This window comes from Thermobia domestica, chromosome 17 (assembly GCF_964235325.1).
Source record: "Thermobia domestica chromosome 17, izTheDome1.hap1.1, whole genome shotgun sequence".
Taxonomy (NCBI): domain Eukaryota; kingdom Metazoa; phylum Arthropoda; class Insecta; order Zygentoma; family Lepismatidae; genus Thermobia; species Thermobia domestica.
In genome coordinates, this window is record NC_137470.1 from 149037562 (window position 1) to 149059493 (window position 21932).

Sequence of the window (21932 nt, forward strand, 5' to 3'; positions counted from 1 at the left end):
TTTTTTTTTTTTTCCTCCAAAAGCCTTTTCCTCGTATTTATTATTCCTGTACCTTTTATCTTTTATTGCGACTTTTTATGGGTTTTTCGCTATTTTATTGTTCTATTTTTACTACTTATTGGTATAATTCTATCTCTATTATTTATTGTTACTGATATATATTAAAATGCTAGGTTTATAATTTTGTGGCAAATTCTATTGACAGTGATATTTCGGGAACCACAAGCTTTAGAAAGATGTCGTTTTCACTGATCGATTGTAAATTTCGTGTAGATTGTTCTGTTCTAATTGAATACTAAGAATTAACGTTATTTCTTTATTACATTTTTTAGGGATACATGGAAGTATGGAAAATTTTAAAATGTAAAGCATCACATCCTACGAGTTATATATCCGTACACCACACTTTTGTATACGGGATTAGTGTATCTCCGGCGTTTGTCTCATGGCCAAACGAAGAATAACCATTTCTCCAGTCTAAGATGAATATTTATTGGTTGGAGTGTTTTGCCCAATGAACATCATATATCACTGACATTATAATTAATTATGTATGTAATGTATTTGCTTATTACATACTGCATGCAAATAGAAAGAAAACACTGATCATACATGAATTAGGAACTCCAACTAGAAGTAGGCTTAAATCTTGCAAACGGTGCGAGATATTGAAAAAAATAATCGAAGAAATATCTCCTTTATGATACCTCTTGCCGATTTTTATCAAGACGTCTTTCACTTGTGTCTGTAAAGGGACATGTACAGATGTGAGGAATAACAAGGAGGTTCATGCTATATGTAAATGATGCGCTCTGTAGATTAGTTTACTATTTATTGTTCGTTATATATATTTTCTCTATTGTGACCATTATTAGTATTTATTGTTATTCTATTTTTACTGTTTTTTGGTGTTGTTCTCTTATTATTTGTTGTTGTTTTATATTTACTATTTATTGTTATATGTTTGTTATTCTCATATATTTATTATTTTATCTCTTTTTTTAGTCTCTTCTCTTTTTCAGCACTTTTGTGTGTGTGTGTGTGTGTGTGTGTGTGTGATATTTTAAACCATAACTTCCCAGCGTGTCCATATGGACACGCAAATAGGGATAAGCTTTTTATGCCTGGGAGATTTTGTGTGTGGAATTTTGTGACACGGCTCACAGTGAACACATTACAACAATAACAATAAAAATTTCGTTATTTTCACATTTACTACGATCATATGGAACAAACGTAACTGAAAATATTATAAAATCAGGAAAAAATTAATTCGGGCAGTTATGAGTTAATATGTTAGATTATTAACTTTTATGTACAGCATGTGTTTTGATCGTGACGAGAACAAATAGCCACGTTGCTGACGTCCCCATTGAACCCCAATCAATCACACAATCAGTCAATCTGATTTACGTAAATTAACTTGAACATCTCTACAGCACTAGTATAATGAAGACACTTTAACACAATTACTTCAAACATGTTGACCTCGTTTTTACTTATTTCAAGAAAAAAGAAAAAAAAATGTAGGCGCGAAGAAAAGTAATGCAGCTACGGCCTTCCCTACAACATGTTACACAACTCAAACCCGTGTTGGTGCAATAAACGGCAATACAGTTACAAGGAACTGCTGATCAGAATGTCGTACATTAAGAGAAAGACTTGTGTAACTGCACAGGGTGTGACTCATTACAAACGTCATTTACAAGATCCGTCTCAATTGAAATGGTTGCAAAAGTTTTAATCAAAAATCTATCTGATTCTCTAAGAATTTTTAAAAATAATTAGTGTCATAACATATAGACTATATATATCGGGTGTTCTAAGATGGCGCTCACGGACTACAGAGGACTGTTCTACAGGCCAAATTAAAGCGAAAATGTTATACAATGGTGTACCCTTCGGGGTCTCCTTCGGCCGCTATGAGCAACTAAAATTTCACAATGTGTCAACGTCGCAGATTAACTTGGAGCCATTAGCATTACTTTACAAATATCACAAGCAGTTGTATCGATTGCTACATTAATAAGTGAAGCTAGTGTCAATCAATATCGACTTTAGTTCCCATCTGGACAGAATCGATTTGATAGATATTTGATGGATTGGTACATCTAATCTATGATTCCTTATTTGTGACGTTGCCACGTAGTGCAATTTGTGTCTCCAGACGAGGACTCCAAAGGTATACAAATATATATAAAATATACTTTTAAAGATTTGCTAAAGAACTTTCAAACGAAACTTTTTTTAAATCAAAGTACCAAACAAACAAAACAAATTAATTCCTCAGTAACAAAGTAGTTGATAAAAGAGTACATTTTTCATCAAAACGATTTTGGCTACATAAAAATACTGTCATGATTTTGCAATTGTTAACAATATAGACCTGGATCCCATCAGATGGACGATAATGCCCAACCCTACTTCTGATAATGGGAAGCGATGTGAGATAAAGACATTCCTTTGTAGCCAGCATTGCTCCAAGAGTGATTTGCAAAAGGAACTTTCCATGCAGGAGATGGTTATATATATGCGCTTGATTGCTCATTTCTTGCTCTGTTGAGCTCTACTATACAATTTTTTTTCTCTCTCTAAAAATAGAACAGTGACGTTTCTCTTTCCGGTGTCTCCACATTGCAACATTACCCTGATATGAATGGCATTCTTTAGCGTTGTCCGCCAAGAGTTTCTACAGTGAGTCCCGTAGTGTAAGTTAATTACTTTGACATCAAATGGTTTATAATTGTTAAATACTAGTTAAAAATATTATAAAAATATTCATTTAAATTGTGTTAGGCTCCCATAACAAATAAACATTAATTTCTTCGTGTATATTCTTATTTGTCCTTCTACCTTCTCACACTTACAGCGGCTGAAGGATAAACGTTTCACAACGGACTGCGTACAAGAAGCGGAGGAATACATTGAACAGAGACTTGGATGATGGACGAATTACCATAGGCAAGTTGTAATGGATTTGTGAATGCTTTTTGGCCAAGAAGTCGTGAAATTTATATTACTCACTCACAAAAATGTAACGAAGTGCAGAAATACAAATACTACGAGTTGTGCAATTAATAATTGTGGAAAGTGAGAGCGAAACCTATAATTTCTTTCGAGGGTGTTTGTCGCATATTCCTTACGTCGTACTTCCACGTAACCTTCGTGGATTAGCTTTAGCTATTTAATAGGAATGTATGAAGCATCAGTATTATATAATTTTATTTTTAATTTAATTTTAAATGTGTTTCGCAGTGAGTAATGTGATATCAATTTTTATGTAATAATGCAGGTAAGATAACGTGGAGAAAAAATGTGAAACCAAAATAAATACATGCAATTAATAGAAGCAGTGCCCCTTGTTTAAACAGTGTTAATATTATTTATCTTCTTTATTATTTATTTACTTATTTATTTATTTTTTTAATTTTCTGCATAAAGTGTTTCGGTTTTACAGTGTTAAAATTGTGTATCGGCCACCGGTACAAGTAAATGACATACCAGGAATTGTTAATACATGTGGTCGGTACCGGTGATTGGTGAACGGCTCCACATGTCATTTCTGATCCTCTGGAAACAGATGTTTAGATTTCATATGGTGTAGTTTTTAGTTACTTATTGTTAATTCCGAACCGTACTATTTCGAAATTGTAGCGGTAAGGAATCGAAAACGGTGTGGTAAATAATCAGTGGAAGTCAAATTATAGAATCGTCACCTTCGTTATTGGAACTAAATCATACAAGACTGGTGATTGGTGTTAGTATGTCACTTCAAATCGGTATCAATTTCAGGGAATCTCTCTCAGATAGATCTGTAGCTTTTCCACAGTAATTGACGTAGAGGACGCAAATGAAAACTTTTTTCAAAAAAGTACTTTCTTAATAACCTTTAGTGTCTGAATTATTAAGAAAAATGTTAATATTTCATTCAAAGTGCTAAATTGCTTGCAAATTGATTGTCTATTAAATCTTGACGTTAGTATCTTAAGGCGCATTTCTACTTTCAACTTTGTCCAACGGGTAATGCCATCTATGGAGAAATTATAAAAACTAACATGATTTCTTAGTTCGATTCAGTTACATTGTTTCCGTTATAATGGGAAAAGAATTCCGATGAGGGTTCGAAATATCGTATGACATAAGTTATTGAAGACAATTTTGGTCTTATTCAACTGTTAACCTATATACATTAGTGTATAACGTAAAGCTATGTTGCCATGCTGCAAGAATCTTGTAGCTATCATTAAAAGAATCTTGCAACCCTACAATATTTCTTCATGTAAACATAATCTTGAAAGGAAAATGCATTTATTTTATTTATTTATTTATTTATTATTTTATTTATTTATTTTGTACTTTGCAAGGAGTCAAACCATGTGCAAATTTTTGGGTCGTCTTGCTTGCTACCTGCTATCGCCCTTGCACTGACATAAAGGTAAAAAAAAAAAAAAAAAAAAAAACAGTTTCACCACTTCCGAAACGACGGATTCTTTTGGATTGGGAGGGGAAGCGCGCCAAAATACACGTTTTTAATGAGGAGGTTCACTGTTTGTCCAATAGAGTGCAGTACTGCATGGGTGGAGATATTTTTCGTGCTTTCAGAAAGTTGTACGGTATAAGCAATAAATAGAAAAACAGGGGTGCAAGATTTTTTAATGACAGCTGCAAGATTCTTGCAGCATGGCAACCTAGCTTAACAGTAATAGTCTTAGTAGTTTACTACGTTGGCGTAGAAAACATAACAATCGAACTACAAACTAATGCTTTTATTACTAAACTCCCATACCATATAAACTATTTCATTTACTGTACAACCATGTTTCAGATAAGTTAATATTTTAACTTTCGTTATAAAGTCCTGTTTTCTCAGCCATAGGTAAAACTGCGTTGAGGGTGAGAATGTGTTCTTCAAGTCTTCATTGAAGCCTGTGTACCGTAATAGCTGAAAAGGATTTCGAGAGCCGAGGAGGAAGGTTTGATACTTCTTGCAGGCACGTGGAGCTCAGATATAGTAGGTATTATCTTGTAAAATAGATGTTTAATATGATTTTAACTTCAAAGAATGAAGTAAACAATCACTCATATTTTTATTTTCTCTTTCTTGTATTACATACGTTCTCAGAAAACAACAGTTGATGCGTTAGATTTGATTTATTGCGTTGTAGTGATCAGCACCCTTATAAATGTATTCTAATTTCAGTATACAGAAAAATACGTTGTATATACAGTTGAAATGTACGAGGTGTGAAAATTTTAATTCTGAAATAGGTTGTTAAATAGAATGTATGCATACGTATAAACTAGTGTTTTTAAAATTCGGATATTCAAACTGAATATTCGGATAACATACAAAAGAGTGAATGAAAAAGTGAATGAGTTGACTGGGACTCGAACCCGGAATCTTCGGTATACCACTACGCATCGGTACGGTATACCATAGATCCCTGGTTCGAGTCCCGGTCCACTGATTCACTTTTTTACTGTTTGTGTGTTGTTGAATTCGCACCAACAGAGGATCTGGTGTGTAAAAATAAGTTTAACCTTTGTGCATTACCGTGAGAAATATAGCATATAAGATACTGTAGGGCCCTTTGAGACCCCAATTAAAAATAAGTAATTATTGGTGTTTTATCATTCCATGTCAAAGCACCTAGAGCAATGTGCTTCAATGTCTCAGATTCTATTCAAAATTTTTTCATCCATAAATACCAATGAAGTTATTCTAAATTAAGTTTTTTCAGATTATTTAGATAAATGGGCCGGGGAGAAATTTTTGAAAAATGTGAACTTTGCTTCAATTTCACTTTTTAGCACTCAGTCTCATGGAACTAAAATTACCATAACTTCCTTATTTTTCAAATTATAGGGTTCATCCAGGTGTCAATGAAAGTTAAATATTTGCTCTTTCAGAAGATTTTAAGAAACCTTGCAAAAAGTTACACTATCAAACAATAAAGGGCATACAAAGCAAATTTTAGGGTTTTTTTTTACAAATTGTGCCATTGCTATGGAACTTATATATATATATATATATATATATATATATATATATATATATATATATATATATATATATACAGGTATCTTAGCACGTACATGATATGGTTAAAAAATGAAAAGGGTGTTTTTTCACATGTACGGAAATGTAGTTTTAGGTTTTGTTACAAGTTGTGTCATTGCTCTTAAGTTACAACTATGAAACTTCTGAAACATTTTTATAGAACTATTTTAGCACATATATGATATCATTAAAATGTAAAAAGGGTGCTTTTGGTATTTTTGTAATTATTATTATTATTTTTATGTAGTGAGTAGCATCAATGAAAAAGTTCAAAAAGAAACACTTGTCCCAGAATCATGGACCATACAGAAAACAGTCTATTTCTTTGGAGCTACAGAACATTTGGTTAAAAGAGCTAGAAAAATACTACAAGAGGATGGAGTTCTATTAAAGACATATAAGAAGGAACACATGCTAAGTGAAGATGATGTGAGGAGAGTCAAATAATTTTATTATGACGATGAAATAAGTAGAATTTCATCTAACACAAAGGACTCTCTCTCAGTTCCAGGTGAAAATGGAAAACGAGAAGTGAATACTAAAAGACTGATATTAAACAACATAGAAGATGTTTATTTTGAATACAAGAAGAAGATAAAATTGGATTCTCAAAGTTTTGTGAATTGCGCCCAAAAGAGTAGGGTGGATCGAAAAAATCAAAAGTTGTCCAATTAAATAGCACTAGGTGTCAAAAGTTGTGTATTGACTAGTACAACATTCGTGAATTTTTTTCATAATTTTTGCACTTCATCTTCATTCCCCGCAACGGCCTCAAAATTTTGCAATTTTTATGAAAAATTGATTTTTTTGAAAATAATATTTTTTTTTTAAAGTTGCCCAATGAAATCCACAATATTTGACAAAAGTTGGATAATGACTAGATTGACTACACCATTCATGATTTTTAAAATAATTTGCATCTTTATTCCCCGCATGGGCCTGAAATTTTGCAATTTTTATGGTATATTCTGAGGCATGTTCTATAGCATTTAAATGGCGCAACAGTGGGTCTTCAAAAGTTCTCGGGAATTATAGGAAAAAGTTTTACCAATTGTGAAGATTTACCAGTCGTTAATTTTCAAACGAATGAAGTAACTTTCCCGGCCATGGAAGGAAAAGACAAACCGTAGCACAGACCAAAAATATATGTGGGATATTTGCAAAACAATCTCTGTTGGTGAGTGTTCACCGAATCTTGCATCAAGAATTCTTGGAAAATTATCCCATGCAAGATGGATCACTACTACTACTAACGTAGTGCTTAGAGTGTACATAAGAACTACTGACCCATCTTCGAACTTCGAGCTCGTTGCATTCATCATGAAAGTGTATGCTCCGATGTGGTTTTACATTAAATGTAACCCTACTGTCAAGGATGCTCCTGTGAACTTACATCGTACTATAGCCTTTTCACGGTACTTAAGGAATAAACTGAAGCTCATTGTAGATAGGACAATTCAGCCAATGGTTTCTTCGCATATCCGGAGAATTTACTGGTATCTCTGCTCGCCGATGATTGAAAGCATATTCGAGAATTAGTTATGCATAGAATCCTTGACGCAAGGTCAAAAGCTCTAACCAAACACCTCCTGTACGCAAATTCAGTATTCCAGCAATCCACCTTAGTGCTCAGGCGTACATTGACCTAATCAACTGGCAGGAACGCGAAGTAACCGAGCCACCCCTGGCGAAACATTTGTCGGAGGAGGATCTACAAAAATGTGTAACAGAAGGTTCATTTGTCCTTCCGTTTGTTTTCCACTTGCTATGTCATATCCAAGCAGTCGGGAGGTGCGTTAAAACAGTTACCAAAGCTTCGTCTGAAGTGTGTGGTGTCTTAGCTGGAGATGGAATCATCAGAGCAAGACTTTTGGATATGTCAATTATGCCTACATTCGAAACAAAATCTGAATACAAACCAACGGGTTAAAGAGAGAATTTCCAAAGGTAGGATGGATAGGATGAGAGGATTGGCGGAATTCTATATGTAGCCAGGGGGTGGGGGCGGTGGCTCTGTGGTAGAGCGCTCACCTCTGGTGTTTGGGGTCCTTGGTTCGATCCCAGCTCGAGCCAAGTGAAGTTTTTGGTGGACAAACATCGTATGCGTGAGATTTTTCGGAGTTATCTCGCTTCCTCCCACTTTCTTCATTCCATCATTTCATTAATTATTTTATCATCACGATCTCCTTTAGCCTAGCCGTCATAACCGTGGGACGTAAAACTTAGATTTGATTTCATTTTCTATATGCAGCCACCTCCTCGTGCTGAGTTCTGGGCGTTTCTAGGATCCAGCAAAGATGTGCATATCAAAAATAATTTCAATATAAAATTATTAAATGTAAATGACGTATCTTAATATTATGCTCAATGTATTTTTAGATATTACTGTGAAACTGCATTTTAAAACTTGTTGGAAGTAACAAAGATAAAGGAAAAATATTTTTGAAAATCATCGAAATCATGCTAGTCACGCACAAGGCTTGAAATCTAATAGGATATAATTTGACAATTGTCAGTGTCTTCAATGAATTTGAGATTTACTGTATAAAATCTAAAATTTTAAGGCCTCTGCAAGTAATAAGATAAAGCACAAAAATTATTCCAAAACCATAGGTGTTATGGTAGTGAACACAACTTTTTCTTAAGCAAGTGTGAAGTGATTTGGCAGATTTTAAAACTTTTTAATATTGTAAGTGTAATTTCAAAATTTACCATTAAAAAAAACTGCAAAATTTCAGGCCCTTGCAGAGAATGAAAATGCAGATTATTTTAAAAATCATGAATGATGTAGTCAATCTAGTCATTATCCACCTTTTGACACCTAGTTCGATTTCATTGAGCAGCTTAAAAAAAATCAACATTTTCAAAAAATTCAAATTTTCATTAAAAAATCGCAAAATTTTGAAGCCCTTGCGTAGAACGAAGACGAAGCACAAATATTATGAAAAAGATCGCGAATGTTGTACTACTCAATACACAACTTTTGACACCCAGTGCTATTTAAATAGACAACTTTTGATTTTTTCGATCCACCCTAATAAACAGTCGTGGCATTCATTCAGTATGTATCTGCACTTATCACCAAACTGTTAAACTTATGATGCAAAGCATTAATCTGACGATTCCTTACCAAGGGCTACTCCAGCAACTAGTATGTGACATATCCTCTGAAGAATGTATGCTTCACCGCTCGCTGTCCTAATTGTCCTGATCCATCTTTGCTCCATGATTATCTAATGCAGTTGGAATATTTTGAATTCAGAGACAGTATTGAATTCAAGCAATGGCTCCATACTGATAGATCAACATTAGAAATATTAAAAAAAAAAAAAAAAAAAATCAGTAGATGACTGTCAATATGTTGCTTGAGAAACTTGAAGCTCCTACTAAACACCACTACAGTACAAAAGCACAAAGCCCTCATCTTAAGTATATGAAAACAACTTAGATGACAAAACCACCTTGATTCTCTCGGATTTTGCTAAAAATTATACCTATGTCCTTTAAGATACTGCCCAGGGTTTTCGCTGGCATAATATGCAAGCAATATTACACTCATTTGTGATTTATTACAGATCAAGTGAAGTTTTAAACAAGTCATTCTGTTTTATTAGTGACTGTGTCACTCACGATACTAACACATTTTTCACTTTCCAAAAACAAATGTTATGTACTTCAAGGAATTACTACCACTTATCAAACACATTGTTTATTTCAGTGATGGTAGTTCTACATACTAGTATAAGAACTACAAAAACTTCATAAATTTATGGAGTCATGAAGATGATCATGGACTCACAGCTGAATGGCATTTCTTTGGTACCACTCATGTTAAAAATGCATGTGATGGTGAGGCGAAACAGTAAAAAGGCTAGCAACAAGGGCAAGTCTACAAAGTACCACAGAGACACTGATTCTTGGCCCCCAAGATGTATTTAACTTTCCCATGTATCCATGAAAACATCAGATGTATTCAAGTATTTTTTATGCCTACATCAGATGTTGCAGCCAGCAGAGAATTTCTATTGGAACGCTACAAACAAGCTTGTACCACTTAACAGAACAGCATTGCTTGCGAAACGGCTTTCTGATTCTAGCATATATTTTAAGGCATCTCTTGGAGTCCCAATAAAAGAAGAGTTGCTACATACAACATCAGAAAAATATTATTTAGTCATTTACAACACTATGTGGTGGATAGGAAAAGCAGTTAAGGTTAGTGAAATTGATACGTCCGAATGCAATTCACGAATCGTTCTGGGCCTTCTACATTCTACTGGCCAGAACATGAAGATTTTTGTTGGATACCTTTTGAAAATATAATCTAGGAAGTTCCTGTTCCATCTCTTACAAGTCAATCAGCCCAGACGTACGCAATTGAAAGCAAAATTACAAAAGACATCACATCATCAGTGAAAACAATGAGCTGTGAAATATAGGACACAGCATTTTGTATGTATATCTGTTTAATTCTGAGAAGTGTTACTGGTATGTATGTTTATTGTTTTCATCTATGTACATTACTCTATTATTTCTTAATTTGGTTGATAGGTTTTGCAATAATCACTCAACCCCTTACATTGCTAGGCTTACATTTTCCATTCACAAAATTATTACAAAAAAAAAAAAAAAAAAAAAAAAGCCACATTTTTTATTTAACCATACCAAGTAAATGCAAACTAATCCTATAAAAAGTTACAAACGTTTGATAATTAACTTGTAAGCAATGGTATAATTGAAAAAAAAAAGCATTGTTGAAATACAAAAGAACAATAGTATGGTAATACCATAAGTACACAGTATGCCAGTTTAATTTTTAACCACACCTAATTTTTACTAAGATGATCATTTGAAAAAAGTTTCAAAGTGTGACAGTGGTCACTTCAGAGGAGTGGTATAATCTGTCAACAACACTAAAACTGCAAATTTCCGTACGTGTAAAATACAAAAATAAATAAATAAATAAATAATAATAATAATAATAATAATAATAATAATAATAATAATTACAAAAATGCAAAAAAAAAACTTTTTATTTTTTAACCATATCATGTACGTACTAAGATAAATGTATAAAAAAAAGTTTTAAAAGTTTCATAGTTGCAACTTTTGAGCAATGGCACAATTTGTATAAAACCCTAAATTTTGCTTTGTATGCCCCTTATTGTTTGATAGTGTAACTTTTTGCGAGGTTTCTTAGGATCTTCTGAAAGTGCATTTAGCTTTTATTTGACACCTGGATGAGCCCAATAACTTGAAAAATAAGGAAGTTATGGTAATTTTAGTTCTATTATGCTGTGTGCCGGAAAGTGAAATTGGCGCCAAATTCACATTTTTCAAAAATTTCTCCCCGACCCGTTTCTTATCTAAAAAGGCTGAAAAACTTAATTCAGCATAATTTCATTGGTATGTATGTATATATATATAAAAAAATGAATAGAAGCTGAGACATTGAAGCACGGTCATGTTTTAAAATTAGGTAATTTGACATGGAATGACCCTGTTTCGTACAGAAATTTATACAGATACATTTCAAGACAATACTTTATTGCATTGCACTTCAACTCAGACTGTCACCTTCGACGTCATTGACATTGTCGTCATATCCAAAATAGGAAAGAAATACTTGATGATCTCGTCATCAGATAACAGGGACAGATATAACCTAGAATAGTCAAGTCAATCTTCTTGGGGTTGTGGCTAGAAGTAACGGGCTTCAGCCTTTTGTTACTCACAAGCTGTCCAAAAATGTAAGCAGGTTTTAAGACATGGCAGCTTCAAGCTATAACTTGAGAAAGAAACAGACAAGGTTACAAATAATAGAGCAATGGAAGAAAATTTCTTTTCCTACTGCACACTCAACTTACTTTACTATTCAAAAGTATAAGCAAGTTTTAAGATATATATTGCTCAAACTGTAACCTGAGGAGGATGAAGACAAGGTCACAAACAATGTACCTTAATGTAAGAAAACTTTTTTCTTACTACACACATTATTATGTCAAGAATGAAGTAATTATTGGGGAACAATATATCAATTTATGCCAGATATTGAGAATTATGTAAATTTGCTCGTTCGGTAAGAAAAAAAATACTTTGGTATTACCTTGGGGTCCTTTTACGACCCCAGTGGTAAACATCCTAACTATATATAAAACTACATGAGCTGACATAAATTATTGAGCACTTCCTGTAGGGCTACAATGATTATACTTGGCATGATTGTAGCTTTCCGAAAATAACCGACAGGAAATTTGCCAAAAGTCAATATTTTAAATTTTCTGTCACCTGTCACCATATTTACTTTCCAGGACGATAGAGAAGAATGTATGGTGATCGTGAAAAGGAAAATTGGGATTCGATATTTTAACGGATTTACACGTTTCCGACATGCCGAAAAACTGATTTTTGAATGCCATACCGTTCAACATATCAGCATGAAATTTTTAATCTAAGGTCTTTACAATATTACCTAGGAGCATTTTCGAATTTTGTTCGTACCCCATAAAATAAGAGTAATTTACCAAAGAGTGAAAATAAAAAAAAAAAAAATATTTTATTATTATTTATTTATTTATTTATTTAATTAATTATTTATGTATTTATTTATTTTTGAAACTAGCTCTAACGATTTTGTTTAAATCCCATTCATCAATATTTCGCATCATCCAATAAGGGGAAACTTGAAGGACAGCATTACATTTCTTTGAAGAGTTGAGAAAAGGATGGTTTGATGGTTTGTAGCTGGTCAACCGCAAACGTTCATAGATCAAACACAATACAAGAAAGCCGTTCTTTCGATGGATAAAGGATGGTGCTCCATCAGTAGCAATGCACACACGTTTTGAAAGGCGGAGACTTATTTTGATGTTGAATTCAGCAAAATGTTCACAAATATCTACTTTCTTGTAGTTCCCTTCACAAGAATAAGAATTAACAATTCCTCTGTGAACTTCATGTCAGCAAATATCATTGTTATAAATATGAGGAACCACTGTGGTTTAGTAGTAGTGAGGTAATCTCTGGTGCGTGGGGGCCACTGGTTGGATCTCATCTCGCTCTACGTAGGCTTTAGGGTGAACAGACGTCATATGAATGGGTTTTCTCCGAGTTCTTCCGTTTCCTCCCATTTTCTTCACTCAAGTGTTTCATTCATTATGATCATCATCGTCATCCATAACCTCCGAGCATAATCGTGGGACATTAAACATTGTCCATCATATCGTTTGATTCATCGAATTGCAAAAAAACAATAAGAATTATCAGTGTCTATTTCGAGTTTGTTTTTGATGTCGATATCCAGTACTTCTACGTGTTTTGTTATTGATTGTCACGAAAGGAATATGTCATGAATAGCTTGCATTTTTGTTCCTGAAATTAATAAATAAAGTATTTCCAACTTCATTGAAAGCTTCATTTAACATCTCGCCAACCTGAAAAGCTGTTAGGTTTAACTAATACCTCAGCAATGCGAAATGATGCTTCTATGTAAGTTCAAGACAGTTCAACAAGGTTAGTGAACATTTTGGTCTGCATCTAACTTAGCTTTTAACTTTTCCGTTCATTTTTGAAGGGAAGTCGTTGTTACATATTTCTCTTGACTTTTCAAATTGCTCTCCTTATCAGAGGAATGCAATAGTTGTATAACTAACATCACTTATTTATTCTTTGACATAACAATATTCTCATTCTTCATGGAATAGTTTGTTTTCGGCATATCATTCTAAGACATTGCACTTCAAGTGAAACTGAGTTAAAAAAAAAAAAAAAAACGCTAAGGAAATTCGAAATATTTCCCATGAACCTCCATGCATAATTTAAATAAAATATATAATACAACTTATTTGAAGGAACTTGAACAAGTGAAATCCAAAATCAACAAATCGATTTGTATTCTGTAACCAAAACAAGTTGTCCGATAAATCACTTTTTTAGTTTCTAACATCGAGCTACAAATAGCTTTTCATTAAAGAAAATGGATTCATTCATTCTGGAATTATGGGCGGAGAAACGTACCGTATTAGCGCAAATATAGGCCGCACCTAAACTTTTGTCACAAGATTATAGAAAAAGTAAATCTCGAGTATAGGCCGCACCACTAAATTTACGAGTAAGTTCAGTTATACTGTACTTTAAGTTGCATCTCTCTCTTCCCCCTCCTTCAACTCTCGTATAACCAATAGTGACTCATTACCAACAGGATTGGTTTTGTGTATTGGAAGGTCTGGTGACATGACTAATTAAGCGACACTGTATGGAAATTCAAAGTTGATTTATTCGAGAAAAGTTTTTCATTTGGTTTGTGAGTGACGATGCGAAAGGAAGATACTTGCTACGCAGCCAAATTTAAACTTCATGTTATCAGCTATACAAAGGAGCACGAAAATCGGGAAGCTCGACGCAGATTTGATGTTGATGGAAAACAACTTCGTCGATGGTGTGCAAGTGAAGAGAAACTTTTAAATAGTTTGAAAAGTCGGTGTTCATTTCGAGGGCAAATATCTAGATGTGGAAAAAGATTTGCTTGGTTTTCTAGTTTAAAACAGGAAACGTAGATATGCCGTTACAACTAAAATGATTCAAATTGAAGGCTGCAAAATAATACGTGTACATGTCATTTTGAAACTGATAATTTATGATTTGAGGGGGGAGGAATCTTAATTATAGGCCGCACCATGATTTCTCAAGCCAAATTTTAGGAAAAAAGTGCGGCTTATATTCGCGTAAATACGGTATTGTAAGGAGTGAAAACTTTTTTTTTCTTTCTTTCTTCAAATATTTCCATATGCAGTATTTGCAAATACAACAAATTAGAGAATAGTAACTGTTTGTGTGCCCATACATCGTGTTTCAAAAGGTTATGAACAAACTGTGAGAGGTGATGCCTCATACCAAAAACTTAAACATGTATATGAAAAATGTATTCTTACTTATATACAGGATACCCATTTCAAGAATCTCTTTAACGACTGCAATTATAGCAAAAGTCTGCGACGCGTATTTCTTTTAAGGGGTTTATGAACCAAAAGAAATTCATTCAGCCACTACCAGAAACATTGTGAAGAGGTGATCTCCAAAATTTGAATAGCAAGAGAGAATCTTGTGTTGAGTCACTTGCAAGATACTATTTAAGTAAAGCAGTGTCTTCCTTTTTGGATAGGTACAACATATTGGTCTCGGAGTTATATCAAATGTTTGTTTTATCATGACCCTTAAAACATTATATCACTTGAGTCTGTTGCAGTTCAAAAGTTATGAAATCACACGCTCCCAAGTGTGAATATTTAATATATATATATATATATATATATATATATATATATAGAGAGAGAGAGAGAGAGAGAGAGAGAAATATAAAGAATGAATGTTTGTTTATATTTTTATGTTAATATTTAAATTTGAAAATAATGACTTTTGAGAGAGATTTTTTCAGAAAATAAAAGTAGGTTGTTGAATTCTCAATAGTAAACTGAAAAACTAAGTTAGATGCATTTATATTTTTATATTGACTTAAAGTTACGTTGAATTTAAATAAGGTTATTGTTTTAAAAGAGTGTTACGAAATTGAATAGATTAAAGTTTGTTTTGCAGGAAAACATGGATGTACTTGGTTTTTGTCTTTCTTTCTTTCTTCTTTTTTTCATAACTGAATTAAAAGGTTTTTACTTACAGGATTAATGAAGGTTATATGCTGTAGACTATAATGATGTTTTAATAATTTAGTGAGTTAACTAACTTGGCTATGTTGAGAAATACAGATTAATATTGTCATAAATATATAATATTATATATTATATATTATATAATATTGTCATAGAAGTCATAAATAAATAAATAAATAAATAAATATCGTCACTTGCGACTTATCTAACTATTTTGACTAATTTAACCCTTTGTTTATTTTGTGGTTAGTGTATGTATTTTGGTTTTGGCCTTTTACATGTATGAGTTTCTTGTTTGTTTTTATATTTTGAAATTGTTACTATTATTTTTTGGCTTCATTTCCTTGAAAGTGAATTTACTTGTTTTGTAGAAATTTAGCCTGTTGCTTTTATCTTTAACTAGCTGAAAATACACATTTTTTGCATGGGGGCTATATATGAAAGTCAACGTGTGTGGGAGTATCTCCATTCATTTCAGCGACCGCGAAAACTATGAATTTGACATTAATATCGCTCATTTTGGATTATTTTTACATGTCTTGGTACCCTCCCCCCGCAGGTGACCCACGGCCCGCATACAATGGTATCTGAATTTGAAAACATCACTGATAGAAGTTCACGATTGATCTCAACCACCGCAAAAAGCATGAAGTTGACACTGATATCGGCCATTTTGGATTATTTTTACATTTCTCGGTAACCCCACCCCCACTGAGGAAACCCTTGCCCGCATACAATGGCGGCTAAAGTTGAAAGTCATCGCTAATGGAAGTGTCACAATTGACCTCCGCAACCACGAATACTACGGATTTGGCACTAATCTCGGTCAGTTTGGATTATTTTTACATGTCTCGGTATCCCCCTCCCCCCCAGTTACCTCCGGCCTGCAACTGAATGGGGTGAATTTGAAAGTTCAAGCGATCGGAGTTTCACCATTGATCTCAGCGACCGCGAAAACTATGAATTTGACACTGATATCGGTCTTTTTCTACTACTTTTACATGTACCGGCAAACGACCCCCTCCCCCCCCCCTGAGAACCCCTGGTTCGAATTTTGAAAAAAACGTCTCGTCTTGGTCTGGGGTCTGGACTAAGCTACCCGTGACCAAAATTTTGTAGCTCTCGGTCCAGTCGTCTGGTCCCCAGGCCGCACAGAGAGAGATACACAAACTCTTTATTTTATTTATATTAGATTTGATAACAACAAATAAATATATATATATACACATAGATTTGTTCTTTATAATTACATTACAGCTTGGTGAAACTTTGACTTATAAAGATAACACCTTAAAATGATGCGTTTTCCATATTTTTAGTAGTTTCTGGGATTCTAGAGATGGGAACAGATTTTACACACCCTGCACCTACCTAAGAACGCATTTTTCGCAGGTGTTTATTATACTCTTTATGTTTCGAAATATGGCAGTAACTGTTTAAAATAATGAGTGCCCAATTTTCTGTTCACGGGAGGGTTGATGGACTGATGTCCTAGGGTGAGGTTCCTTAGGGCATTTGTCATTGCTGCACGTGATTTAAGAGCTGTTGAGAGTTTTGATTTTACTTTAATTGTGAGATTATAACTTCGCTGTTGCATAAGAACACAAAAAATAAAAATGACAGTTTTAGAGTGTTGTAGTCCCTTTGTCACAATTAACCTCACTTCCTTTCAAATATCCATCATGGATTCTTTAGAAGGCAGTTTAACAATCAGGGCCGGCCCTAGGCAATTTGTTCCCCCCTTTCTCCAGAAAGAACAAATCTCAAAAGCCACGATTTAAATTCTGTTACCCCATCATGAACAACGAAGGGGAGGAAAAGACCACTCGTACTCAGAAAGGACTAAACACTAAAAATGCAATCTCTCTTTTTTCTTTAAATAATAATTTATTACGTTAGTGAAAGATAAAGTAAACAAACTTGCAGAGGAAAGATGATAATCCTTTTTATATAATTCAATATGGAGCTTCAATCTCAATGTATCAGTTTGTAACTAGCTCTTTTATCTTTGTTTCTTGATTTTCCTTCTACATCTGTTAAAAATTGAAAAAAGAAAAGCTTGTTTCTACTTTCAGTAATAAGGAATTTGTTTGTAACAAAGACAATACTAGTTTTCGTATCAAATATCTAATAACTAACTAAATGCAATAGGTGTGTTGTATTTGACAACAATGAAGCAATTCATGCTGGGATTTGTTTGACCATTTGCTTTAGCACTGTCTATATGACCTTAAACGAATGCGACCTAAACATGATTTTCGAATGTAGTATTCAAATAGGTCAGTTTAGTAAATGTAACTACCATCATCATGAAGTATGTTTCCAACAAGAAATATGTATTTTAAATAATATAGTTATGAGAAATTTTGCCGCGCCTTGCAAATGCACGTGTTGCACATATGGTAGAGCTGCTCCCGTTAACGATTAAAATCAATCAATAGCCTTTTATTACGTAAATTAACTGTATGTTTCAAAAACTTGGCTATCTTTTAAACATTTTTAAATATTGCTAATATCACTTCAGTATAGCAGACATTTTGTAATTTACCCGAAAGTGTAGGGAGAATTAGAACAACAAAATGAAACACAATAGCTGTCATGCGATAGAACTCTTTATGGCCTATTTAGAACTACTCTCAATTTTACCCTATTCAATTCGATTCCAAGTTATATCGAATCTTATAGTTTGTTTTCTTTTCCATATTTCCATCTGAGACTAACTGGAAAGGGTAGTAAGGGTTAGAACGGAACAAAACGTTGCAGGTGTCATACGATTGAATTGTTTATTGCCTTTTCAGAATTGCTCTCAATTTCAATCCGTTACGTTCAATCCCAGAGTTATATTGAGGCTTCTGCTTTGCCTTAGTATTTTGTGCATTTCTTTCAACTATCAGTTTTATGTGAGACATCATCGAGGCGAGTTGTTTTCGATAGTGACATTTGAAGAAAAGAATACGCCAATGCTTAACGTTTCTCCTTTGGGTAACGAACTTGTACAAGATTTTCATCGACTACAACAGAATCAAAGCTAAACCAACTGCAAGCGAAGTCTCAAATAGGTCATTGCCAACATATTGATGGAGGTTGTAGAACAGGTGATATGTCTGATACACAGGACTTGTCAAGCTTGATCATGGCGGACAACAGTGAGTTGAACGTAGAAAGCTTACCATTGCCAAGGAAAAGTTCCGTGTCGAACTCTGCAGATCCGGCTTATGATTCATTACCAAGCCTTTAAGGCCGGAATATTCGATAATATTCGATTAAGGCTCGGTCTTGTAACGCTAACAATGAATAGAAACCAGTGAAGCAAATCACTAAGCAATTTACGTGGACCAGCAGTTTTAAAAGAAAGAAAAAAGTTTAGACAGCCCAAAGTATAAAATAGCAGTTTTTACTGCTTTTGGTTTGATATGTACACGAAACATGGTGCTTCTTCGCGACGTATTGTTCAGTAATTGCTGTTGCTAAAAGTGTCTTTCTTTGGAAGAAATGATGAAAATAAGCACAACAGAAGATTTGATAAATCTTTGGAATGGAATGCAACAGGGCAAAATTGAGAGTAGTTGTGAGTAGACCATAAAGAGCTTTATCGTATGACAACTAGAACGTTTCATTCCTTTCTCCTAATTCTCCCTAACTTTCCTGCTTAGATCAACTACCACCCTCTTTAGTTCATATCAAATGTTCACTGTATTTATCAGGGTTGACTGGTTTAAACCAGCTGGTTTTTCAAAATAAATAAATAAATGGTTTAAACCAAAAAACGAAAAATGTTCGTAAAAGTGTAAGTGTTTGTAAAATCTTGATGAACACACATTTGTGGGTTATCACGTTTCACTCCCGTGTATTATTCGTATTATATTCAGACCTAAATTCCCCATTCATTACTCAAAAAGATTATACTACAAAAGCAACTTTTGTTTTCTTTTTTTATAAGTTTATAAATGTTTGTTTTGTGTTTTTTTTTTTTTTTGTGTAGTTGTTGTTATTGTTATGTAATTGCAATCGAAGAAAAATTCTAAATATTGTTTCGTTTCAATAATGTTTACTATTGATAAAATACATCGAAATGCCATACTTTTGTGTGGGGTGGGGGTCATACAAACCCCACAAGAGGCATTTAGTGAAATGAGAAGTATCTTTGGTATCTATTTATGTGTAAATAGGTCAGACCCAAAGTGGACTCAAATAATTCGTATCTTTATTCACTTTTCTTACTGATATGCAAATTAAGTCGTTGTATTTCTTTAATTTGGACCAATAAAAGTTGCTGTTAACTAACTTGAACTAAATTAGTTCTTCTGTACTCCGTAGTACTTTGAAATTGCCCATATATAATTCTGTATAATGGTTTCACTTGTGCAACTGTTTATCTTTTTGTCCTTCTGAAATGACTCTTGACAGTTATATTAAGAAGCATGTAAAGATCAGTACAACGTATTTTTATCAGGATTGCTTCGTGAGTGAGTCGGCAGACATATCGCATTTATGGCCAATTAGTCCTGGTCCCGAGTTCAAATGGAGGGCAATTTTTCTCGGATGTAACTCGAGAAGCGGTTTTTATTCCGCTTTAAGCTTATGTGACCCCTTCCAGCATAACCCGGTTGTTGCATAATAGCATCAAGGCGAAACAAACTTATTTCTGTCCATATATGATATGAATACATACAGCAAATTATTTAAACCCAAAAAACCTGGTTTAAACAAAAAACCTGGTTTAAACCAAAAAAACCTGGTTTAAACAAAAGACTTTTTTTCTCAATAAAAGCCATGTTTTTTGCCAACCCTGGTATTTATTGAAGGTAGCGTCAGTGTTCCCATGTTTCCAAAAACAAGAGTTTATAACGGAAATTGTTGTCTTTGTTGCAAATCGTTCTCGTTCCAGGTTCCAGATAATAACTATACCATTTGTTCGTTTCAGGTGTGAGTACTACATAAGAAGATAATATGGCCGACTATTATACTGTTCTGGAGTGTGATTCTTGTGCACCGTTTGAGGAAATTAAACAACGTTATCAGGAGCTGGTTCTGAAACACCACCCGGACAAAACAGGAGGCAAGGAAAGTGAGCAGTTTCTAAGGATAACAGAAGCATGGAATGTTCTAAAGGACCCAGTACAGAGGAAGGCATATGATGGGAAACTTTTACAGAAAAAACTGGAAAGTAAAATCCTTATACATGAGTGTGTAAGTGTTGAAGATCTTACGTTTGACACAGAATCTGGTATGTATATGCATCCGTGCAGGTGTGGCGGTACATACACGTTGTCTAAAGATGATTTGAACGAGTCAAATACTATTGTTATGTGCGATGAATGCTCGTTAGGTATTAAAATCAAATCTGAAAATGAAACAAATGTTGAGAGATGAAATAGACAATAATTATTTTTAATTACTTTTTAAATTAGGGAAGATAAGCGATTTCTGCATTTTTTAACTTTTTAATCTAGTCATTTTTGTGATTTTCTTGCACAAGTGTCACCAAACGTTTCGGCGGGAATAAACTCTACGAAATTGATTTCTTTCCAAATTTCAATTCTCCCCTGGAGGCTAAAAATAGGAGTAAAGGCAACTAAAACATCAAGGGTATCAAAAAAGAAAAAGAAAATATACTCGTACCTGGTAATATCAGTACAGAAACATCTTATCCTGTCTGGTAGCAGGAGTTTCCCTTGTGAAGTGATGTAATTTACTGTGAATGGGGAGTTTAGGCTGTGTATTTATTTTATTTACTTGTATTTACCTAGGTATTTATTTTTGTTTGTCAAAAGAATATTTACAACTTACGTTGGTGCTTTTATTCTGTTAGTTCTTAATGTACTTTTATTTACTGTCTTGCATTTGTTATTTGTCTTGTTGAGTCCTGGATGTTTTAAGAAATCAATAAATTAAAAAAAAAGTATGGATTTCAATTTTAGCTGGAAATAAAATTCTTGAATATATAATATTGTGCTTCTTTTTAAATGTGTGAAAGACTTGGTGGTTGTTTTTGTACTGCTGAGATGTACTGTAACCAACACTTCAAAGTTTATTTTGGTCATTTGCTGTCGAGGATTTCCGACAATTGCATTTCATTTCTTACATTTTCGGGTTTTCATTAGAAGCCTTTAGACTGAGGATGATATTTTTGTCCGAAGTTTAGGTGAGTTGTAATGTTACAGCTGGTTTGTACTCTGTTATAACTAGAAATCGGATATATAGGCAGT

General features: G+C 33.7%; 1 protein-coding gene across 12 annotated transcripts in view; it reads left to right on the forward strand.

Moving 5' to 3' along the window:
* Positions 1-21508, forward strand: part of LOC145674398 (DPH4 homolog) — a 47033-nt gene extending 25525 nt beyond the window's left edge. For 7 of the 12 annotated variants that reach the window (XM_081744402.1, XM_081744403.1, XM_081744406.1 and 4 more), the window contains 3 exons: positions 2870-2961; positions 4871-5011; positions 20648-21508. In XM_081744402.1, coding sequence (XP_081600528.1) covers positions 20674-21096 — 423 coding nt within the window. In that variant the 5' untranslated portion in view covers positions 2870-2961; positions 4871-5011; positions 20648-20673 and the 3' untranslated portion in view covers positions 21097-21508. Of the gene's footprint in view, positions 1-2601; positions 2709-2869; positions 2962-4870; positions 5016-20647 lie in introns of those variants that run through there. The other 5 variants (XM_081744411.1, XM_081744414.1, XM_081744413.1 and 2 more) reach the window with 3 other exon arrangements.
* Positions 21509-21932: the final 424 nt, after the last annotated feature.